The sequence below is a fragment of the Pelobates fuscus genome, chromosome 13, assembly GCF_036172605.1.
Source record: "Pelobates fuscus isolate aPelFus1 chromosome 13, aPelFus1.pri, whole genome shotgun sequence".
NCBI classification, from domain to species: Eukaryota; Metazoa; Chordata; class Amphibia; order Anura; family Pelobatidae; genus Pelobates; species Pelobates fuscus.
The window spans coordinates 19,940,350-19,964,409 of NC_086329.1; the positions used below are offsets into that span (position 1 = coordinate 19,940,350).

The 24,060-nt window shown below is 41.5% G+C and overlaps 1 protein-coding gene across 1 annotated transcript in view; it reads left to right on the forward strand.

Annotated features, from left to right (window-relative positions):
• The window catches only part of STARD9 (StAR related lipid transfer domain containing 9), a 151,461-nt gene that overhangs the window by 105,245 nt on the left and 22,156 nt on the right, over window positions 1-24,060 (forward strand). Inside the window, exons 19-24 of the mRNA XM_063439247.1 lie at window positions 3,144-3,281; window positions 3,408-3,490; window positions 4,538-4,638; window positions 11,668-11,855; window positions 12,633-13,116; window positions 13,999-22,596. Coding sequence (XP_063295317.1) covers window positions 3,144-3,281; window positions 3,408-3,490; window positions 4,538-4,638; window positions 11,668-11,855; window positions 12,633-13,116; window positions 13,999-22,596 — 9,592 coding nt within the window. The remainder of the gene's footprint in view (window positions 1-3,143; window positions 3,282-3,407; window positions 3,491-4,537; window positions 4,639-11,667; window positions 11,856-12,632; window positions 13,117-13,998; window positions 22,597-24,060) is intronic.

The window sequence follows — 24,060 nt, forward strand, 5'->3', positions numbered from 1 at the left end:
CTTTCAGTACCATGAAACACTGTGTTCTAATATAGTGTATCTTAAAACTGCCCTGTCTTCCCATTTTCCGCTTTTTGAAATGTATAAAAATGAAATATGTATAGCAGATATTTCTACAATAACGGTGCAGTGATACTAAGGGGGAATGTTCTTTATAGGGCTAATGATTGTAGATAACAAATAGTCATGTTTTGGTTATCCGTTCTTATAGAATAAAAGCAGAGAGATTCAGGTTATCTACTGTTCGCAGCTTTCTTGAACCAAACTCCTATTTCTCTAGTTTGCCCAAAGTGCCAAATGCTTCTGAAAAGTTTTAACCTTACACTTGTCACAAAATCTGCTTACCGTATATACTCGAGTATAAGCCGAGTTTTTCAGCCCATTTTTTGGGCTGAAAAACCCCAACTCGGCTTATACTCGAGTCAAGGTCTGTATTATGGCAATTTGCATTGCCATAATACAGACTGGGGGGAGAATGGGGCTGGCAGAGCTGTAACTTACCTTTCCTGCAGCTCCTGTCAGCTCTCTCCTCCTCCGCGCCGTCCGTTCAGCACCTCGGTCAGCTCCCAGTGTAAGTCTCGCGAGAGCCGCGGCTCTCGCGAGACTTACAGTGGGAGCTGACAGAAGAGCAGAACGGACGGCGCAGAGGAGGAGAGAGCTGACAGGAGCTGCAGGAAAGGTAAGTTACAGCTCTGCCAGCCCCCTCTCCCCCCCACTGAACTGCCACTGGACCACCAGGGAAGGAGAGCCCCCTCCCTGCCATATATCAAGCAGGGAGGGGGGACGAAAACAAAAATATAAATAAAATAAGAAGAAATAATAAAAAAATAATAAAAAAAAAATTAATAATAACAAAAAAAAAGGGGTATAAGGACCACTATGGGAGGGGGGGGGGTATAAGGACCACTATGGGAGGGGGGGGGGGGTATAAGGACCACTATGGGAGGGAGGGGGGTATAAGGACCACTATGGGAGGGTGGGGGTGGGTTAAGGACCACTATGGGAGGGAGGGGGGTATAAGGACCACTATGGGAGGGAGGGGGGTATAAGGACCACTATGGGAGGGAGGGGGTGGGATAAGGACCACTATGGGAGGGAGGGGGGGTATATGGACCACTATGGGAGGGATGGGGGGGGGATAAGGACCACTATGAGAGGGAGGGGGTGGGATAAGGACCACTATGGGAGGGGAGGGGGAAGTAAGGACCACTAGGGGAGGGGTGAGTCAGGACCACTGGGGGGGGGGGGGGTGAAGGAACACGGGGGTGGGGAGGTAAGGACCACTGAGGGAGGAGGAGGGGAAGTCAGGACATATGGGGGGGGAGGGGGCGGCAAAATTTTTTTTGCCTACGGCGGCAAATATCCTTGCACCGGCCCTGCACACACTGCATTCACACACTGCATTCATACACACACACACTGCATTCATGCACACACACACTGCATTCATGCACACACACACTGCATTCATGCACACACACACTGCACTCATGCACACACACGCTGCACTCATACACACACGCTGCACTCATACACACACGCTGCACTCATACACACACGCTGCACTCATACACACACACATACGCACACACTGCATTCATTATACACACACTGTAAATAAATATTCAATTAATATATTTTTTTTAGGATCTAATTTTATTTAGAAATTTACCAGTAGCTGCTGCATTTCCCACCCTAGTCTTATACTCGAGTAAATAAGTTTTCCCAGTTTTTTGGGATAAAATTAGGGGCCTCGGCTTATATTCGGGTCGGCTTATACTCGAGTATATACGGTATGTTATGTCTTGCACTGAAAGAAATAAAATCACATTTTAAAGAGACACTATAGTCACCAGAACAACTACAGCTTAACCCCTTAAGGACCAAACTTCTGGAATAAAAGGGAATCATGACATGTCACACATGTCATGTGTCCTTATGGGGTTAAAGGACCACTCTAGGCACCCACACCACTTCAGCTCAATGAAGTGGTCTGTGTGCCAAGTCCCTCTAGTTTTAACCCTGCGGCTGTAAACATAGCAGTTTCAGAGAAACTGCTATGTTTCACTGAGGGTTAATCCAGCCTCTAGTGGCTGTCTCACTGACAGCCACTAGAGGCCGCATCCGTGATTCTCACTGTGAAAATTACAGTGAGAAGTCACTGGACGTCCATAGGAAAGCATTGAATAATGTATGCGCATTCGGAGCTGACGTCAGAGGGGGAGGACAGGTTACCAGCGCTGAGGGAGCCCGGCGCCGGAGAAAAGTAAGTGGCTGAAGGGGTTCTAACCCCTTCAGCCCTGAGGGTGGGGGGGACCTAATGACCCTATAGTGCCAGAAAAACGAGTTTGTTTTCCTGGCACTATAGTGCTCCTTTAATATAGTGTCCCTGCAGGCTGAGCACTGTAATGCTGCCTTTTCATAGAAAAGGAAATATTTACATTGCTGGCTAGGAACACCCCTGGTGGCCATCACTCTTACAGCCACTTGAGGTGCTTCTTTGTCCAGTGCTGCACATGGTGCAGCACCTACATTCAAGTCTCCATGCTCTGCATGGAGGTGCTGAACATTTTCCATAGAAATGCATTGATTGAATGCATCTATGTGAGGAGTTTAACCCCTTAAGGACACATGACATGTGTGACATGTCATGATTTCCTTTTATTTCAGAAGTTTGGTCCTTAAGGGGTTAAGATTGCCGCAGCACTGCATTTTGCTGTGCATGCGCATTAGCCTCTCAAAGCTTTCCTATGGGGAAGCATTGGATTGGCTGAGATCATTAAGATCGATCATCTCAACCATTGAGGTGAAGCGGGAAAAGGCAGAATTTACATTGCTGGCTAGGAACAACTCTAGTTGCCGTCACTGACAGCCACTACAAGTGCTTCCTAGTGCAGTGCTGTACAGTGTGCAGTACCTACGTTCAGCATCTCAACACTCTGCATGGAGGCACTGAACATTCCTTATAGAAATGATTAAAAAAAAATACAAAATCAACAACACACCAAAAAAAACAAAAAAAAAAAAACTCCCCCAGCCCCGATTATATGTAGGCTCTTTTTAAACAAAAAGAAACTGCTTTGTGACCAATTCTTTTCTCATCGTCACACTGATTCTTTGATGTCACACTGATTCTTTGACAGTATTAAATGGAGAGTGGATGGCGAAAGAGCACTGCGTGATTGATAATAACAGCGGGGTGGTAGAACTGCGGTCTCTTCCGGGAGCGCTCTGTACAGTCAATGGAAAAGAAGTGACCGATGTCTGTCGTTTATCGCAGGGTATGATATAAATCCTTCTTCCCCATCATGTTCAAAGGACGGTGGGACTGTATGAGGACAAGTAGCAGCTCTGTGCCTTGGATCACCATTCTGTATGTATTTAACAATTATATACGCTTTGTTCAGGTGCTGCAGTTGTATTGGGAAGGATTCATCGGTTTCGATTTAACCATCCAGCAGAGGCCGCCATCTTGCGTCAACAGAGATCTGTAAGTTTACTAATTGCACACGTTGATTTTGTGGTTGCATTTATAGCATTTGTGTGCTACTGCAGGTGTATCAGACATTAAGCAAATTATTTTTCACATTAACTTTTTTTCAAATAGTCTGCCAGCATTACGCGTACTGCCATTCTGTAACACAGGGTAGGTAATATGTTGGCAAATCTCTATGTGATAGTAATGCATATTACACACCGGCACAGGGAATTTTAAGGAATCATTTCAGCTTTTAAGCTTTCTGACAATCTCCATTAACAGGATGTGCTTCTAAATGTTCTAAATATGTTTAGATTGCTGGCCTTCAGCATGTTAGTATAAAAATGCATAATGGTAAAGCGTGTAGAAAAATAATTGTCTCCAGAAACCCCTAGATGGCTTTAATTTATCATTCTGCACTGTTATATAGAATGTGACGGCAGATAAGAACCATTCGGCCCATCTAGTCTGCCCAGTTTTCTAAATACTTTCATTAGTCCCTGGCCTTATCTTATAGTTAGGATAGCCTTATGCCTATCCCACACATGCTTAAACTCCTTTACTGTGTTAACCTCTACCACTTCAGCTGGAAGGCTATTCCATGCATCCACTACCCTCTCAGTAAAGTAATACTTCCTGATATTATGTTTAAACCTTTTCCCCTCTAATATATCCTCTCTATCTGTTTATCCTCGTGCAGCATTGTTCTCTCATCTTTGCTCTTCTGTAGCATGTTTTATAAAACCATATTCCTGTGCTTAATGCAGAATGCAGCAAGGAATGGGGAACAAAGGGTCATGCTTCACAACACCACCACGGAAGAATAGGGTCACAGTGGGGTCCTCCTCTGCAATCACAGTGAGCCCTATCTTTCAGTAGGATAGGTCATAAGATAAAACTGTCACTTCTTCCCAGTAGCTGTGAAACAAGACCCAGTTTGAGAAAGACTTGAAGGACATAGAACCGAACTGATTAAACATGTTATTTTGTTTCAAAGCATAACATTTTCTCATCCGTTGAATAAAATAAATAAAATACAAATAAATGTTGTATTCATAGAACAGTCAGGCTTCCTTCGTAAGCAGTGACTCTTTAGACTGGCTGGATCTTTCTGGAAATTTCCCGTCGTCTAATGGACCCTCTATCACTTTAAATGCAAGGTATGTTACTGAAGGCTAGGTTTGTAATTTACAAAGTATACAATGTTATGCCGCATGTAAGATTCAGCACGTTTTGATGTAAAATTGTGAGAAGAATTAAAAGTAACCCACAAACAGGGTTATTTACTAAAGTGAGAACTGATGGGAATTCAAAGTGAATTTAAATTTTGGTTTTAAAATCCCCCAAATTCTCACTTTATTGAATAACCCTGCAAGTTCGTAATTAGACATAGCCGAATTGCAAAGTTTTAATAGGTTGACATATCCTGTCCCAAAATAAACCCTATGATCTATCCTGCGAAAAATAAATCATCAAATCAAAATGTCTGAAACAGGTGGTTTAATACAGAAGTGTCAAAACTTGGCTTTTGTAAAGGGATGTGTAGAGACTTGATGACTCCCTAGCCACTGTGGTGCTATCTTGGCTTGGCTGTTTAGGAGCTATTTTGTAAACTGGGCCAGAGTTACTGGCACCCTATGGGTATCTGAACCATCCCCTGCTACATCCCCAGTTACTGGTCAAGGGGCTCAGGAATAACCTTGCCCAGAATTCCTTTCTACAAGCCTTGGAGTATGAGTAAATGGTCTTTATCCAGTGTAGATTATCCTCGACAATACAGGTAGTTCCCAAACTAGTTGGTTCCAAACGAGTAAAAAGAGAGACAAGGGCTGCGCCACATCAGAATTACGATATCAGGAAATAATATGTAATTGAACAGGATGTGCTAAAAAGTCTCGTTCCAACAGTGAAAAGTTTCTCACATTCAAAGGGGCCTCGTGTAAGGAGGAAAGTGCAGCTGTAGGTGCTGAGTTCTTTGTGCTTGGGGGATGTGGTAGATACAGATCTCTTTGGTATCCGTATATAAAATAGAAGAAGACAAGGCAAACTGTCAGAATATAAGGATATATTCAAGTTAGCGATGTCACACTCAGATGTAAAAAAGCTATGGCCAGCTCCAGCGTCTATCGCATACAGTGGTACAATCCCCACTTATAGGATATGATGAGGGACGTTCACAGCAGTAGTTATCCAAATATTCAAAAGAGAATTAAATAGCAACAAATAATGCTCTCAAGAAGACAATAACATTGTATAAAATTAATACAAAATTATACTCCCAAGAATAGAGCAGGCTCACTGCTCTATGATGATAACGTTGGTGGTATGATCCCCCACCTAGGATTTCTTGAGATTAGAGATGATGATAAAAATGCCAGGAGGTATGAAAAATAAGGTATTACATATAAAGGTGATGGCACAATATATTATTGTGATAACCGAAAATCCTTTATTAGACAAAATACAAAGTAACATCCATAACGCGTTTCACCAATGTAGGCTTTTCAAATGGAATTTAAAAAAAAAAATTGTTTTGGAAGCCTAGTTCATAAAGTGAGAACTAATTTCCGATAGACACAATGTAATAAATATGATACAAAATGAAAGCATAGCAAATATATATATGTTGTAGGAACAATAAAGGAAGACATACCATGTTGAAATCTTTATCAAATCATCATCAGTCATCTTTCTCCTCAGTGACACGTTGCACTTGTTTCTGGTTCGTTTGAGATGCTCCATGTGTCTCATTCTCCTCCCTCCCCGACCCGAGCCCCATCCATGTGTTCCATTTTCCCCTCCCAGCCCCGTCCATGTGTCTCATTCCCCCCTCCAAGTCCCCCCTGCCAGTCCCTCCATGTGTCTCACCCCCTCCTCCCAGTCCCTCCATGTGTCTCACCCCCTCCTCCCAGCCCCTCCATGTGTCTCATTCATTCCTCCTCCAAGTCCCCCCTGCCAGTCCCTCCATGTGTCTCACCCCCTCCTCCCAGCCCCTCCATGTGTCTCATCCCCCCCCCCCAGTCCCTTCTCCCAGCCCCTCCATGTGTCTCACCCCCTCCTCCAAGCCCCTCCATGTGTCTCACCTCCTCCTCCCAGCCCTCCATGTGTCTCATCCCCCCCAAGCTCCTCCATGTGTCTTATTCCCCCCTCCCAGCCCCATCCATGTGTCCCATCCCCCCCTCTTCTCAATGTCCATGTGTCTATCCCCCCTCCTGTACCTGCCCATGTGTTTCTCCCCTACTGTACCTGCCCATGTGTCTCTCCCTTCTCTCCTCCTGTATCTGCCCATCTGTCTCTCCCTTCTCTCCTCCTGTATCTGCCCATCTGTCTCTCCCTTCTCTCCTCCTGTATCTGCCCATCTGTCTCTCCCTTCTCCCCTACTGTACCTGCCCATGTGTCTCTCCCTTCTCCCCTCATGTACCTGCCCATGTGTCTCTCCCTTCTCCCCTCCTGTACCTGCCCGTGTGTCTTTCCCTTCTCCCCTCCTGTACCTGCCCGTGTGATTCTCCCTTCTCCCCACCTGTACCTGCCCATGTGACTCTCCCTTCTCCCCACCTGTACCTGCCCATGTGACTGTCCCTTCTCCCTGCCTGTACCTGCCCATGTGACTCTCCCTTCTCCCCGCCTGTACCTGCCCATGTGACTCTCCCTTCTCCCCGCCTGTACCTGCCCATGTGACTCTCCCTTCTCCCCGCCTGTACCTGCCTATGTGAATCTCCCTTCTCCCCACCTGTACCTGCCCATGTGACTCTCCCTTCTCCCCACCTGAACCTGCCCATGTGACTGTCCCTTCGCCCCGCCTGTACCTGCCCATGTGACTGTCCCTTCTCCCCACCTTTACCTGCCCATGTGACTGTCCCTTCTCCCCACCTTTACCTGCCCATGTGACTCTCCCTTCTCCCCACCTGTAACTGCCTATGCGTCTTTCTCCCCACCTGTAACTGCCTATGCGTCTTTCCCCCCTCCCTTCCTGTACCTGTCCATGTGTCTCGCCTCCTGTAGCTGTCCATGTTTCTCTCACTCACTAGTCGCAGACCGACTAGTTGAACATGGTGCAGGCTGACACAGAGCCTGATGTAACATGCACCCAAGAGTCTGTAATCCGTGTAAGACGAAACTGTGATGATAACTTCTGTAACACGCCAATTAATCCCTACTTTTGAATGTATGTTAAAGCTATGTTTCTGAATTGTTATACCTTACTTGACACCCCATTTTTGTAAACACTGAAAATTTACAAATAAAGACTTATAAAAAGAAAAAAAAATACCAGTGCAACTGTTTCTATAACAGACACTGCACCCAGGTCTGCCACAAGCGGGCTATAACTGTCATAGTATTGTGCACTTGGCTATCAAGATTGCACCTAGATCAGGTACCTTTTTAACATTTTTTCCTGAACCTCTGTACTTAGACTGCATGAAGGCCATGCAGAGGTGCAGAGTTTATGCAGTTGGATACTTAGACTCGGGCTGGCAATGTAAAGAATAAGGACAGGAGAAAGCAGGGCAATCAACCTGCAAATCTCGAGCTGTTGGTGAGCTTGTACATTGCTGCAGACAAACTGGTCTTTGTCTCCAGAAGAAATCTTTTCACGTTTCAATATAGATGTTGACAGTGTCAGCCACTGTGTTAATGAATGCTCTGAGCATCCTTTTCATACACATCATTTTGTTGACTGTCGGTATAGAGCAGTAATAGGTAACTTCGGCAACTCTGCTTGAACTACATTGTCCATAATGCTCAGGCAGCCTTTAGGACAGTTGTAAGGAGAGATGTTTATGGAATCTTATATGGTTTATGCTTTGATGGCACTAGTGGATAACGGAACGCAGGAGAGATATCGCAGAATTATGGTCATGATAGGGGTTTTTCAAAAGCATATGCCCCTGCTCAGTGCGTCTGTATGGACATGGTCATTTTCTCCTTGAGTTCAATGTATACATGGGTCACATCAGTTGCTTTTTTTTTTTTTTTTTTTTTTTAAACTATTCACTATCCAAACAGTATCTCTGTTGTCATAGAATACATGGTTTGTTGGCCAATAAAGGATGAACCTGCCTGCCATTAGTATGTGTTGATGTCCTCTAGGAGCCCAGTATGGAGTCTATATCCCCATTATAACCCGTTGTATAGACATGACTGATGCTATATGAAAGGCAGCCTATTTGTATTGTATCCATGTCAGCAATCTACTCACAAAGGAGGAAAACAGCTGATCGTTGCGAGTTACAGACTCAGAAAATCCATCTAATATCCTATCGAGTGTTAATGCTGTTAGTGTCATGCCCTCCAGTCCCTGCATCATTCACTGGAATCTCGTTCTGTGATGTTGTCTGCTGTGTTTGTGATGCGGCTGTAGCAAGGGACGGCGACAGCGATATTTTCTTACATCCTTCAAAGCCATCTCTGTGATTGCCTCTTCATTCCGCAGCCGTTACAGTAGCAGCTGCATTATGCTGTAGTCTGTAGCCAGCCGAACCCCTGCACTGCTCTGGGCAGGGCCTGGCACTGTGGGAGGGGAGTTCAGCAGTCCGTATAGTAGCTGCAAGCGTGTTTTTTGGATGGAGACGTCTTACAAATCAGCGGTGTTTTTTCATGTGGCTAAAAACTGATTGATTATTAAACCCTTATTCTTCTCTCCCTGCTCACATGGAGGAAGTCTAAACTGTGCCAAGGTGAGTGCTGCTCTGATTTTGTCAAAATCTTTTTATATTTGCGATGAAACCATCTTTGTAAACAGTGATGGAGATGTGTAAAAGTGTTTATGGCAGTCTGTCTGTGTGTGTAAAGGACAACTGCCAGTAAAACACATTCATTGCACAGCTCTTCCCTGATGACAAAATAGGTGAGTGTTTCTTTTGCAGACAATATGTAATAATGGTTTCAAAGTGCACCATTTCTCATGTTGCTTTATTGTGCTATAGTCCTTACCATTCAATGTCTGTAATTGTCTGTCTAGAGCAGGGGTGGGAACCCTTCGGCTCTCCAGATGTTTTGGACTACACCTCCCATGATGCTTTGCCAGCATTATGTGTGTAAGAGCATTATGGGGGATGTAGTCCATAACATCTGGAGAGCCGAAGGTTGCCTATCCCTGGTCTAGAGGGTCTAAATACGAGAGTTGTGTATTAAACCCATTAAGACATCTTTATAAATGCCATACGGGTGTAAATTAAAAAGTCATCCATCATTTATACATCTCTCCATCTGCTTCTATTACTCAGCGTTTAGTAAAATTGCAAGTCTGTCTTATCCTCTCATCATTCTGTCTGGGAATATCATGATAGCCTGGGATGAGGATAGATTGAACTGAGTCATTATACTTCAGTACATGTATTTCTATTATACAAGCCTAGACTATGCATTTGTTTACAATGCTGCTATAACTGTAGCTTCACAGTGAGGATAAGATAACTGTAGCTTGTCAGAGAAGAAAACAAAATTCTAGAGCTGTATTTAGAACCTTTAGCTATTGTAGTGTGTGTGTGTGTGTGTGTGTGTGTTGTGTAGATCTATTTTTTTTAGATTTGTGTATGCATTAATTCTGGGGGAATAGTGTGACCACATTCACCGTGCTAATCAGAGCTTATTCAGAAATACCTTGCCAAATAGGCAGTTAATGGGATTGGAGACTATGTTAAGAGCACTCTGGAACCACTCCTAAAGCAAGGTATTGGAAATGGAATATTACTGAATCTCTCTCCTGCAATTTGCAGTAAATTTATTAAATCTCACATTCAGAAGATGATATGTGCCTTTCAGACACAGTGCTAATGTCATCCCCTTAATGCAGGTATGGCCCTGGGGGCATTTTGTTATACTGGATGTAGCTTACAAAGTGTGGATATGCTGAACACTGCAGAATAAGGGATACTGCGAGATCTATTCACTAAGTGGGGAATTGATCATCAAACTGCAAAATGTAGATCAAAATAGCCACGTTGAAACATTTGTTTTAGAGAATTTTACCAATCAAGCCACCTTGTAGCCAAAACTCCAACTCTTGTGGATTTTCCATTTAAAGTGCTGTTTATTACGTGCAAAATACTTGGTGACGTGGGGGGAGCAGGGATGGGAAAAGCGATCACTGGGTGCTTTCTTGTGTCTACATTGACATTTAATTGGCTGTGAAATGTTCAAAGACTTGTTTTTCGTCTGTGTTTCTCCACATGCAATTCCCCCCTTATGGGCAATTTCTTTTTATATGAATTGTATTGTGTTTGCACAGAAGGATAGCTTAATGGAAATTAAACATTAAATGCAGATATGAAACCTTATTATGATCCGTATTATTATTACTGGCATTTTTGTAGTGCCAACAGCAAGTAATCAACAGACAAAAATAAAGCCCTGCTCAAATCTTGTGTAACAAGGTTCATTTATAAACGTTGCACTTTCTATTGAAATTCTACACACTTAAAGTAAGCTGTATCCTTCAGACCAATTCTAAATGTTAGTCCTAATTTCACTGAATTATTCATTTGTTACATTAGGGTATGTAGTAATATTTAGAATATTTTAGTTTCTCGTGTTAAAAGCTTTTGTTCCTGCACTTTAATTAAATCCACTGAGACATCAGCATTCTAATAGCAGTTCTATTGCAGTTACAGTTTGTTTACAGCAGATACCACGTAGGATTCACACAGAGGTGGAATCACTGCAATGGAAAATAATTTTTAACTTGTGAAACTAAACGTCAACAGTAAGGGTATGTGCTGGGTAAAGGGGGGCTCCAGGATGCGAGTCACCCCTTCTTCTTTTTTTTATATGTACTGTATTAGATTGTGCAATAACAACCAATTTAAAATAATGCAAAAATAATAATGAAAGTACCTATTTTAAGGTTGTTTATTTCTGTGCAAATCCCCTCACATTATATCACCAGCCTCAAACTTTGCCTGCTTCAGGAAGTATCTGGACTAATCAGGAGCCTCTTATTCTGGCCTATGGAGTCCCAGCTTTTGAGCATGTTATGTCCAAAAATATAGCCAGTTCCTTAGACCAAAACCTGTAAAATGCAGAAACACAGTGTTGATACCTGGAATGTCTCTTTAAATAAGCAACTTGGCCTGTTATCTGCTAAAGGAAGAATGACATTTAAATGAATGCTAGCTTTTGCACTTATTATTTACGGTATTATTTTTTTTTTTTTATCACATTGTCACTGCTGATCTCTTCGTTATCAGAAATACCGATCCATTAAACCCAGAACATCAGCAGAAATTAAGGGATCTGGAAGCGTTTTATCAGCAGCAAGTGGAGGAACAGCAGTGTTATGTGCAAGATTTAAAGACTCAGATCGCGGCAGCCCAAATCAAGGGAGAAAAGGAATTGGAACAGGAGCAGTCATTAATCAATAAGTTAATTAATGAAAGTAAGTGCCTGGTATGATCGTATATAGCAGATTACGTGTGGATATTTCAAGTACGTTTGTTTTTGTTTCATTTTCACAGACATTCGGTTTGTTTGAATGTTTCAGCAAAGATCCTCTCTGCTAGTTAGTTTATTCTTGTGTCTCTACATTGAGAAAACACAATCCCTTCAAAAATGCTATTTTCCAGCAATATGGAAACCATACTGACCTTTTTCATTATACTTCTTTTAATTTGTTTGTTTGCTCAATAATTCCTCACTCAGCATGGTTTGACACTAACGTAGGTCCTACTGGGTGTCTGCATTGCTTCCAACCTTCTCAGAGCTGGACAAGGCAATACCCGTTTAGTTCTGTACAGTAATGGATCTAAACATGGGCTGAGAGTGCTCAACTGATGTTTCTGCTTGAAAAGCCCAGAAGCAGAGAGGTCGCAGAGTGGTATCCATATAAATGTCAAATTGCGCTAAAATAGTTTGACAATTATACTGGGACAGTGCCATGGCATTCATGCCACTATAACCACTTGCTTCTGAAGTTTGGAGTGTTCTTTTAATTAGGTTCATGGTAAAACATGGTCCTTCGATAGCTGGAGATAACCAGGGGTGGCAGTAAAGTTTAGGAATTCCCTTCTATTTAATTAACCTAATCAGTTTGTGAAAAGTTAAGGAATGCCCATAGTATTAACTTCTGTCTGTCATGTAATTTTATCCTATAGATCATACTGTAATAGTTAAGAAGTATTTTTATAATGTTGTTCCCTCCTGCACTTCAATGTAGATCAGCAGTGGATTTTAAAAGAAGAGCAGCATTGGACAACTGTCCACCAACAGAGACAAGAGTCTGCTTCTCAGACAGATCCCAAGATTTACTCTGAGGCAGAGGTCCAGAACTGTGTGCAGACGGAGGACATCCAACCGTCTCCTGCTGAACAAGATCGGAAGAGACTGGTCCAGTCTGAACTGCTCCGGAAATATTCTTTAAGAAGAGCAGAGAGGAACATCAAGAGGAAAAGGGTCAAATTCCAACTTGAGTGGATTTCAAAGAAGCAGAAGCTTCTAGAAGCCAAGAAAAACCTCCAACAACTGCAGGCTGCATGTTGGGTTAGCGAGGACATTGTGAAGCAGACCTTTCCTCACATACCAAGTGCACAGGGATCCACGGGGAGCTGCACACTTCCGAGAAGCAGATCTTCACCTGCTGGCTTTACATACCATAGGAGAGGGTCATTGCCGTGGTCTTCATCTCCACTTCCTTCTTATAGGTGAGCGGTTACATTTAAACTGACTACTTTATATGCCCCTACATGCCTTCTTCCACTGCTACCATATATTTTTCTGTTTGCTCCATAGTTATAGTCTATGCAAAGACAAGCATTGTGGAAAAAAAGTTAAATACAGAAAATCATGTAGTTCCTGCATTTGCTGCAAATTCCTAAGGTGTGCAGTAAGCTCTCACCAAACCAGCAAGTGAAACGGCACACCCTGATAACTCCATTCATTTTTCAATGGAAGGTGGACAGGGATTTTAGGCAAAGTTGTACCACTACCAGATTTTTCACAAATAAGATGAATTAAACAGCTGCTGGCATGTAGAATTTTCGCAAGTCATACGAATACTTGGATGGGTAGAAGAAAATATAAGCTTCCTCATATAATCTCTGAAGGGGTGGGCTTATACCTGTAGCGATTTCTATTTATTTATTGTGAATTCCTGCCGTTATAACCAGGTATGCACAGGCAGACAGCCTACAGGGATCTCCTTACATTCTTAACTATATAAGGAGTATAGGTTGTTATGGTGCTTGGGGTGTCCCTTTAAATATCTAAGGCCTATATACTGCAACTTTGGGTTTAAATACAGTCCTTTTAAATCGCTTCACCATGATAAGTCGATTTTCATTCTTAAATGTTGAAATATGGCCTTGGAGTAATTATAGCTGAATGCGAGCTTGAGCTATGTGTGCCCTGTTAGCTGCTGGTGGTAAATGTCTCTCTCACCCATAGCACAGAAAGCAAACTGTAATTATTACTTTCAGTGGTATTTGGTTTTAATGATATTTTACCGTTTTGCTGCCTAAAAATACAATAATGGGATGTGCTGATTTGGTTACTATATATATATATATTTTTGTTTCTCTTTGCAGTACTTTCCTCAAAAGAAAAGTCAAATCTGATTTAATTGTTCCAAGGAATAGTAGAAGAACCTATGAAGGCAGTAGGCCGAGGCGATCTGTGTCTGCAGATTGCCTTCCAAAGACTGCTTGTAATTGTACTAAGAGTGTGATCAGCACCAATGGAGTTCGGACAGCTGCACGATTTGCTGATAAGCACACCTTTGGGTCTGTTGGAAACTTAAATCGTACAGTCAGTCCATGCTACTGTACTACCATATTAGTAAGTAATCCACAAATGAGCAAAAAGCACCCAAATATGGATAAAGCTAGTAACAGCTCAAAAAAGTTTCCTAACAGCCGTCTCACAGATCCAAAAAAGAAAAGAAATGCACGGGTACCTGCTAATCAAGAATCAAGGGAAACCAAACCAAAATCATTTAAAACCCCCTCTCAGCCTGCTGCAGGCACCTTAAGAACCAACTCTACACAGGAGAAATGCAAGATAGTCCAAAAGAGCGAAGGAACCAAGTGCCGTTTAGAAAAACCTTTTAAGAGCACAAAACAAATATCTGTTCAACCAAGACATCCAGTTCGACCTTCAACATCCACTAATAAAGCTGTGAAACATTTAGCAAAGACAACTTTGCCTTATAACCAGAAATTGTCTACTGATGGTGCTACCAAGATATCATCCTCTGTTGGCAACCTCAATAAACTTGTCCTTCGTGGCACTATTGATACAAAGTGGAAGAGTGTGGAAATGCTTGATAGTGGACTTCAAAAGCCAACCCCAGATTTATTAGAGCATTGGGAAGAAGGTGATGAAAGTGGTTCTTCGGATAGTGAAAGCTTCTATTCCATGGATTCACTATCATCTGCGTATGCAAGTGTCTTGAATGAACAGCTAAAATTGGAGGAGGCTAAATCAGTGGCCAACCAGAAAAACTCAGACAGTGAGGACAGCCAAATGTCACAAGACTCCCTAGCAGAGCGGGAGAAACAAAAGGAAAAACCTAATAAGAGAAGGTTTCGTAAATACAAGGCCATAATAACATCTTCTGAAGCTTCAACCTCAGGACAAAATTCAGCTCCTGTAGTTCTGGCTGGCTCCATTGCCAGTGGAGTTTCTAAAAGTTTTTCTTTAGATAGTTTGGCTGATGCAGATGAAGTATCTGAGGCTGATTCGGCTGAAGAACTGCCTGCTGAAATCTACTGGAAGCTTCAAAGTCCTAGATTTTCAATGTTGCATGCTCAGGATCAAAGTGAAGTTGAAGCTACAGAAGAAAGCAACAATTCTACTATGGAGCTGAACAGCTCCTTTTTCTTAAATGTGAATCATGGATCCTCTTTAGACTATAGTGATTCTTCTTTGATTGGGCACATGGACACATGTCTAAAGTTACCTATGAAGATTTGTGATGTAGAAGATGGGCCAGTAGAAGGCACCAATCATATTACACCACCTCACTTTTCACTTGGGTCAGGAAATGAAGATTGTAGACGTGAAACTGCTAAACAAATAGAGGAGGATAAGCCTGTAATGCCCTCTTTATTTTGTGTTCCAAAAAACACTCTGTTCACAGATGAAGATTTAAAACAATCATCCCCTGAGGATACATTTATAGAACGTGATCTGCAACAATCAAGTCCACATTCTCCAATGACTCAAAATGTACAGACTCTTCAAGATATAAAACCTTCTCAAATGGAAAATGATCAGGGGCGTGCTGGAACACTGGAAAAACTAAAAATTAACTTAAAATGTCAAAAGGGGAACTTGGAATCCAAGATAACAAAAATGTCAGCTTCTGAAAAATTAGGCAATTTTTGTGACATTTCCAGCATTTCATCAGACTGTGATGTTAATGTTTTGCAGAATCAAAATGATTTAGATGAAAAATGTATTTGTGCAGAAGAGGAGACTTGTGAATTCTTAAATAAACATTCAAAGAGCAACCAAGAAGAATCTAAAGGTAGCAGCAAAAAGAGTGAAGTTAAAGATTTTGGGCAACAGCCGTTTAAAAAAAGCAAAGGCAAATGCACAGCCAGCAAAGTCACATCAAAAGAAATAGAAAAAATGTATCCAGAGCTCCAAGCAGTGAGTGTGGGTGATATCGGTTCCTGTAATGAAATGTGTGATAAAAAAACAGGAGCAGAAAAATTAGAACCAGAAATGTGTGAAGAACCCATTTGCAGACCGTTACTAGTTAACACAATGAAAATAGCACAGTCTGCAAGTACAGTATCGCTAACAACTGAAAAGGATCGTAAACGGACTGCTTGCCAGGTTCTTGTCTGTAATGAGATGGCTTCTGATGTCACTGCAACGGACCAAGAAAAATGTGAGATTATTTTAACTCAGGGAAATTTTAACATGTGCCACTGTTGTTCTACTAGTGTAGAAAGCTTTGATCATAATGAAAATGTTGCAAAAGTAAAGTCTGCATGCTTTTGTGTTGAAAGCGTGAGCAGTTCAGGAGAATCACAACAATACAGTGCAGTTAAATCACAGACTAAAAGTTCTCAAGTTATTGAGGAGAACTTGCATGAGACTGTGTCTCAGCTCCGAAATGAAACGGAGATTGATGGAACCAATAAAGACTATCATTATGCTGTTCCTTATGACCAGGAAAATGGTATTCTTCAAAGCCAGCCTTCAATGTCCAGTGTAATGCTAGGCTTAAAACAGCACAGTAAGAATGAATACGATGCAAAATGCAAACCTGGAAAAGAGGCAGATTCTGGCACATCTTATACATTTCAGGATGATAACAACAAAAGCAAAATTCAAAGACAGGACTTGGATGAACATTCTAAAACTGTGAATGTGCCCAAAACCAATCATCATTTGAATTCTGATTCTGGAGTACATGTGCACAACAGTCAATCATCTTCAGTGCAGGACAGAACCACACTAATGCTGTGTGAAAGTGACTCTTTAGATATCGAGGACAGCCATTTATCTGAAGAAAGTGATCAGGGTGAATGTTCTTTGCATGTAGGCGATCGTGATAGCTTCACAAAGTGTGCTCCTTGTGAAAGGAAGGTGCTTGTACCTGAACAATCTATAAATGTGTCAGAGGGAGATGGAACATGTGAACCACATCCAACTGGGCAGAGGCGGAATCTTAAAGAAGTTCAGGAAGAAACAGATGAGAAAACTGCTTTGCTAGATACTTCTAACAAATGTTGCGACAGAGTCAACTTGAAAACTCATGAAGAAGTTAAACATTTTATATTCTCCACTGGTGAGAGAAAAGCTATGGCTACTCTTGAAAATGTGACTATGTCACCTGAAAATATCCGTAAAATAGCGTTACTTGGGATTAATCAGCAGGCAGCAGACAATTCTGTTATTAAACCCTACTTTGAGGATTTTGCACGAGAAATGGAGACTGTTTTGAAGAGTGTAGAAGTCAAGGACCTAAATGCAGAAAGTGACCGGCTAAGCCCAAAATGCACTTATGCTCCAGATAAAACCTCTGATTCCTTTTGTAACCAAAATAAAAACTCACATTTTGAGCTAGAAACAGGATCAAGTGAAATCTTATCTTTGGATCTAACAAAACCATTACATTCAGGCATCACAATGAATTCACTTGAGTGCAACACAACAGATAGAAATGATATTATTGACACGAGTAACACAGTATTGGGTTATCAAGGTGGTATTTCCAATTTACAACACGATATAACAGACATTGAAGCATCGATGACATACCAGTTGGAAACCAATGAAAGCCACGCCATGGATAATCATAGCACACAAAGTAATGAATCCCAGTATAATAATTTGGAAGATTTTAAGAATCCAAAGTTAGTAAATTCAGACATTGGCCACAACACCGACAGCCAACTGCCAATCCATGGAGATAACTACATGCTGTATGAGCAAACCCATAACCCCAGAAATAATTGCAAAATTGAGAATAGCGGCTCCAATCGAGGCGTTCCAGGAGCTACAAGTGAAGGGAGAATCAGTAGAAACAGCACTCTATCCAGATACAAACACATTGACAATGATGGTTTCTCTACTAGAGGTTGTGTGGGACCTTCTGAACACTCTGAATATGTATACTTAGGAATTAATTTTCCTTCCAGTTCATTGCAAGCAAACCATGAATGTGCAGATGTCCAAAGACTAGAATACACGAGTGGTGCTAGTCTGATTCTTCCATACTATGAAGCAATAATGCAACATGAATTAAGTTGTGAAAGTAAGAATAGTAAAGTTAAAAAAATTACATCTGGTCCTGATAACAAAAAAAGTGATATTTCAAAGATTGAGGGTAATAACAAAGAGGAAAATAAAAGTAATTCTGAAACGGAGATGCCTCTTTCTAGTTCCCAAGCATACTGTACAAAGGATGGCCGTGATGGTGGAAATCTCACAACACATTCAATGCATGAGTTTCTATCTAAAGACACAAGCTTGCCTTTAGAATTATCTAGTATAGAATTCGAACTTATCGGTACACATGAAATAAAAAGCAGGTTTAGCTGTGATCCAGAAATATCCGACATCACGCCTGAAAATATAAATTTAAACCCAATATCATTAAACCAAGAAAAAGGCTTTTTCACAACAAAGACTTCTAAAATGCCTCAGAATGTAAATATTGGTAGTAAACGGAGATATTTTCGAAGCAAGTCTGAAGAAATGGGGGTATCTTTAGATACTGATTATGAGTTAGGTGATAGGCCTGGTGGTCTTTCTCAATCTGAAGGCAGATATAATAAACATTTAGAGAAAATATGTGAATCACTAAAAGTGAAGGAATCATCCAATGGGAGAGATAATGTATTTTGGGAAATACCAAAAAGTTATTTGGCAGAAAACGAGCAAAACAAGGTGGAAGAAATTGACTACAAACAGAAATCTTCATGTCCAGTCCAGGGGTGTGCATCTCAATACAAAACTGAAATAATTTGCTCCACATCACCCCTTGCTGTCATTGATGATAATGTTCTAGACGTAGTCATTCAACTTCACCAACCTCTTTCAGAGGTTAATAATGTTCCGGAATGTTCTTGTGTGACTACATGCTCCAGTAAACCAGCAACAATTGGTCCTGACAATGAAATTGGGGGCCTGTCCTCTATCCGTTTTCCTGTACAATCTCCGAGATTATCCCAACTACTTGGTTGTGGCGATGTTGAAGAGTTAAATCAACAGTTAAATTGCTCTGGAAATGCAAACCTTCCAATGGTCTTAAACACAGAGGAACAGAAACAAGACAACCACTTGTCTGAATTGCAGGAAAAAGATACACATCTGGGTCTACATCTGCTTGATGATTCCAACATAGCTCACAAGTATGAGGTTTTTAGTCCACAACCAATTTACCTTTCTTCTGAGAAAACCAAACAGAATGATGTAGCAGGAGATAGTGCTGTGATGCCTAATGTCAGCTGGGGAGAATGTTGTTCAGATGATTCCGTTGTAGCAATAGAACCCACAAAACCATCCAGGTGTTTAATTTCACATAACAGTGTGTCTCTTCAAGATGAGTCTCTTCAAGACAAGTCATTGAAAATGGGATATGTTGAGGATGATGTTGGAATAGGCATGGGTGTTAATCACTTGGATGCTGGAGGATTGGATGTAAACATGCCAATTAATCAAAGTGGAGAAGTAACAAGGGACCAGCCTGCATATTTAAAAGTAGAAGGTAGAATTACAGAGGAATATACAGAATGTTCTCTGAGTCACACTTTAATGTCCCCAACCAATGCTACAAATTGTGAGACTGCTCACTTACCCTCATTTGTTTCTGCTAAATCCATACAAACACAAATCAATGAATCTCTACCTGATTATTCAGGTAGTGTATTTAATACTGGTACATTTTCAATTAAAAATGAAGGTGTAAATACAGAATCGGATAATCTCTCTGGACATCAGATTATGTCAGGTATTAAAACATTCAGTGACCCTGCAAATAAATATACTTGTGAACGTACCAATTCATGTGTTGGGTCAATGTCTAACATCACCCCAGAAGACATTGCGTGGGACCAGGAGGTAGACTCTAAGGAATATTTGTCTGATACATCAAAAATGACAAGTATAGGCAATGATTCAATTCAAACATTTTTACACCAAGTAGAGACACCAGAGAGCACATCAGTAGATAAAAAAGAATGCTTGCACTTTTCATCAAGTGATATCAATCCATTTGTTCGTACTTGGCATTCTGAGGAAGACGGCAAAGCTGGGTGGAAGCAGTATGCATTCAACAGTGTAAGTGATGTGTCTTGCAGTAAATGTCCAGCCAAGTTAGTGACAGATAAAATCATTAGATGTTCGAGTGCTGATGAAGGACTAAATGCTCATAATTCACCTTTCCATTCCCACCTAAGTTCATACGCAAATGCTAGGCTGATATCTAGCACGTTAAGTAGCATTGAGGGTCAGCAAGAGGCAGATGATTCAGCAGATGATTCTGTGCATTCATTGGATGGTTCTCAATATTATTATCCTTTGCCTGGTGATAATACAGAATTAAGTAAAAATTATGTTGAACCCACCTTTGGTAGCAGATGCTTGCTAAACCCAAAACTTGAAAATGAATCTGCTCAGTTTGATGAAATTGTGTTCTTATATACATCGGAGTCTGAGACGTGCAATGAAAGTGATTTGAGAATAGGATGGGAGCAGGGAAGCCAGATGAAGGACAGGCACAGAAGATTAAACCGGCACCAAAGAAGTCACACAGACGTGTCCCATGAGAAACCATCAAAGATTAAAACTCGGTATCCAAGGCCAGCTTCATGGTCAAGTGTGCAGGACATGTCACTACATTTATCTCAACTGTTGCATGAAACTACTGAACTGCTGGGAACTCTGTCTCAGCATCGAACTGAGAACTTCTTCAATGAGGCTACTAGACTACAAGGAGCAGCTGCAAGATTATGTATTAAAAGAGACTCCTCCACTCAGACTACAGTTGATGCAGCTATACAGACTGAGCTAGAAGCACATATTTATACGAAGGACAATATTTCTGATAACCAAGGCAAAGTGCATAATAGATTATCAAGTGCTCCTGAAATTAATGTTATTGTTAAAGTAATAGGTACAGATTCAGTTAATCTGTCTCCAGGAGACTCACGCTTAGCAGTAAAACCAACTAGCAGTGGTGTTCCAAAAACTCAGAGCCTACCAGACCTACAGGATTTACCTGCTTGTGGACACTCACAGAGACGTTTGTGTCACTCAGCACATGGAAGAGCATCTACCCCTTTCTTAGGGGAGTTACAAGAAGGGATTTCTGAAAGAAGCTCTCAACCTTTCTCAAGAGGTTCTCTTGCTTTAACCGTTAAAGATAAAGCCACAGAGCATTTCTCTTGCTCGGAAACAAGTAGCTCTGCATCAAGCACTAAACAAAAGGTGAGCTACCATAGTGGGCAAAAGTCAAACCTAAAGATGTCAAATCAAAAGATGACCAGCCAAGCAAACACCATAATGGTTGACAGAGCCACATCACCAATTCTAACAGTAAAAGCAAGTAAAAAGTCTCTAGATAAAATAATCCCAGTGAAGGACTTCACTAGTCAGACTATCGTAAAACTTCTACGGCATAGAAGAGAGAGAAACCGGGGTAAACATGAACCTCAGGTGGACACTTCTTCTCAAACAGAAACAGACAGTGAATGCAGCAGTATTCAAGGTACTTCCAGAGTATTTAGTAAACATGAATGTAGTATGTCACTTGGAGGATCCACAGAGAGAAGACTTTCAGAAAGTAAGAAGCTATCACCCAGATGTGGAAGTGAAGATTGCATTACTACAGGTGTACAACCTTTGGTTTTTAACCGTTCCAGAAGCATATCTGAGGTTTCTGGGGTTGGAAAACTTTCAAATGACATAAACTCTTTCCCTTTGAGGAGACGTGATAAAGCTGATGGGACGTCTGCAACAGCTCTAAATTCACATCTTAAAAGTGTGCCTTCATGGGAAAGACCACAGTCTATGGAAAACCTCTCTCAAATGTCTCATCCTGTAAAAAATGGAGCTAAGGAAATTGTATCTACTACTCCAAGCAAAGATCATTGCAACGAGGAGACTAATCTTAACAATTTCACTGCAACCTCAAAGAACTCCTTTTTAAGAAAAAATAACTATCCGTTTTCAGAAATGAGTGGATTTGACTTACATTTACAAGATGATGGCGAGTCTGTTGTTGAAAGTGAATGTGATACAGACATACTTTTAAATCCTGATTGTTCCACTAAAGCAAGCCACAAAACTCCCAATTACACTTTGCAGGACTTACCTCTTCACAATAAATTCAGTAACTGGTCTGGGGTCCAGTGCAGCCCTGCTAGAAGAGGAAGCTTGATAAGAAGCTCTGTTGATCTCCGTATGAGAGAGAGTCCAACAAAGACTGAGGGCTCTACGGCATGTGAAAGCAGAAGTAAGGAAATAGAGCAGCTACAGAGGGAGCGCGCAGAGATAATGTCTGGGATACACCTAGAACTGAACCCACAGCCTCTCACCGTGCAACTTGCAGAAGCAAAGCTGAACTATGGCATTGGAGAAACAGACGCCTTGCTGAGGGTCATCCAGACAGGAAAAATGGACAGCCAAAATCCAGTTTCCATAAAGCAGCAGCTCTACGACAGGTAATAAACTGAATTTATTATTGACAATATTACTTCTTGACATGCATGGACAACCATCCAATTTTAATTCATAATCCGTGCATCACACAGGTTACTTAGCAGGTTCCGCACTAATGTCCACCAGGTGAAAAAAATGTATTATATTCTACCTTAGTGCCTGTTGGTAGATACACGGACATGGTATGTCCTATTGTCCTATCTAGTTAATGTCAAAGCCTAGCTACCCATTTGGTTCTTTCCTCGTTCAACATAGCCCCGCTTTCTAATACAATGAAGAAACATATGTGCTTGTGTCAGTGGTGGGAATTATATTATACCATATATATATATATATATAATTTATCTCCCTCTCAATATAAATAATTGTATGGCTGTACCTGCAACTACTGCTGTAAATATTACTACTAATATCCCTATCAATATTAATCTTAATAGTGTATTACTCTAACATTGTTTTACTATGACTATCTCTTGTGTGCTGTTATCCGTACTTATAATTTCAAGGCCTGTACCCCTAGCCAGACTCTAAAAGTTACCACTGCAAGCCTAGAGGGTCCATGGCACCTTCACACACCTTGAATTTCTACTCACAAGAGCTAAACTTTCCCTCACTAGTGGCTAGTGGATTTATTCTGGCCGGCAGAGGCAGTGTCATGCTCTGACCAATGTTCTGTTGGGAAACCTTGGGTCCTGACATTCATGGGGAAGTTACTTTGACACGTACCACCTACCTAGAGATTACTGCAGAACATGTACATCCCTTCATGGGAATGGTGTTCCCTGATGGCAGTGGCCTCTTTCAGCAGGATAATACACCCTGCCACACTGCAAAAATTGTTCAGGAATGGTTTGAGGAACATAACAAAGAGTTCAAGGTGCTGCCTTGGCCTCCAAATTCCCCAGATCCCACTCTGACTGTGCTGGAACAACAAATCCGATCCATGGAGGTTCCACCTCGCAACTTGCAGAATTTAGATGATCTGCTGCTAATGTCTTGACATTAACTCAACGCATCAGAGCTGTTTTGGCAACTGATTTTAATGATGTGGCTGATCAGTGTATACCAGGGCCGGACTGGGAAAAAAATTAGGCCCGGGCATTTTTCAATCAGAGCGGCCCCTAAGAAGGGGGCGGGGCCAGATAGGGTGTGTTTTGTCATCACTAATGACAAGCACGCCCCCTGTCAAAGTGAGCATGTTGGTTCAATGCGTAGAGCCCCGCTGAAGAGCTCTGGCATTAGAAAAAGGCCCTGAATTTGTTCTGCGCAGCGCAAGCAAATTTAATAACATGCTTGCGCTGTGTTTGCTTTTAAATTGTCTCTGGTGTCTCCACAAGTGGGATACCAGAGGACAAAAGGGCCAGAAAAGTGTATGGTGCATGTGTATGGAGCCTGCTTGTGGGATTGTGTGTGTGTAGAGTGTGGTGTGGTATTGTGTAAATAGGTCAATTTAATTTGTGTTTGTG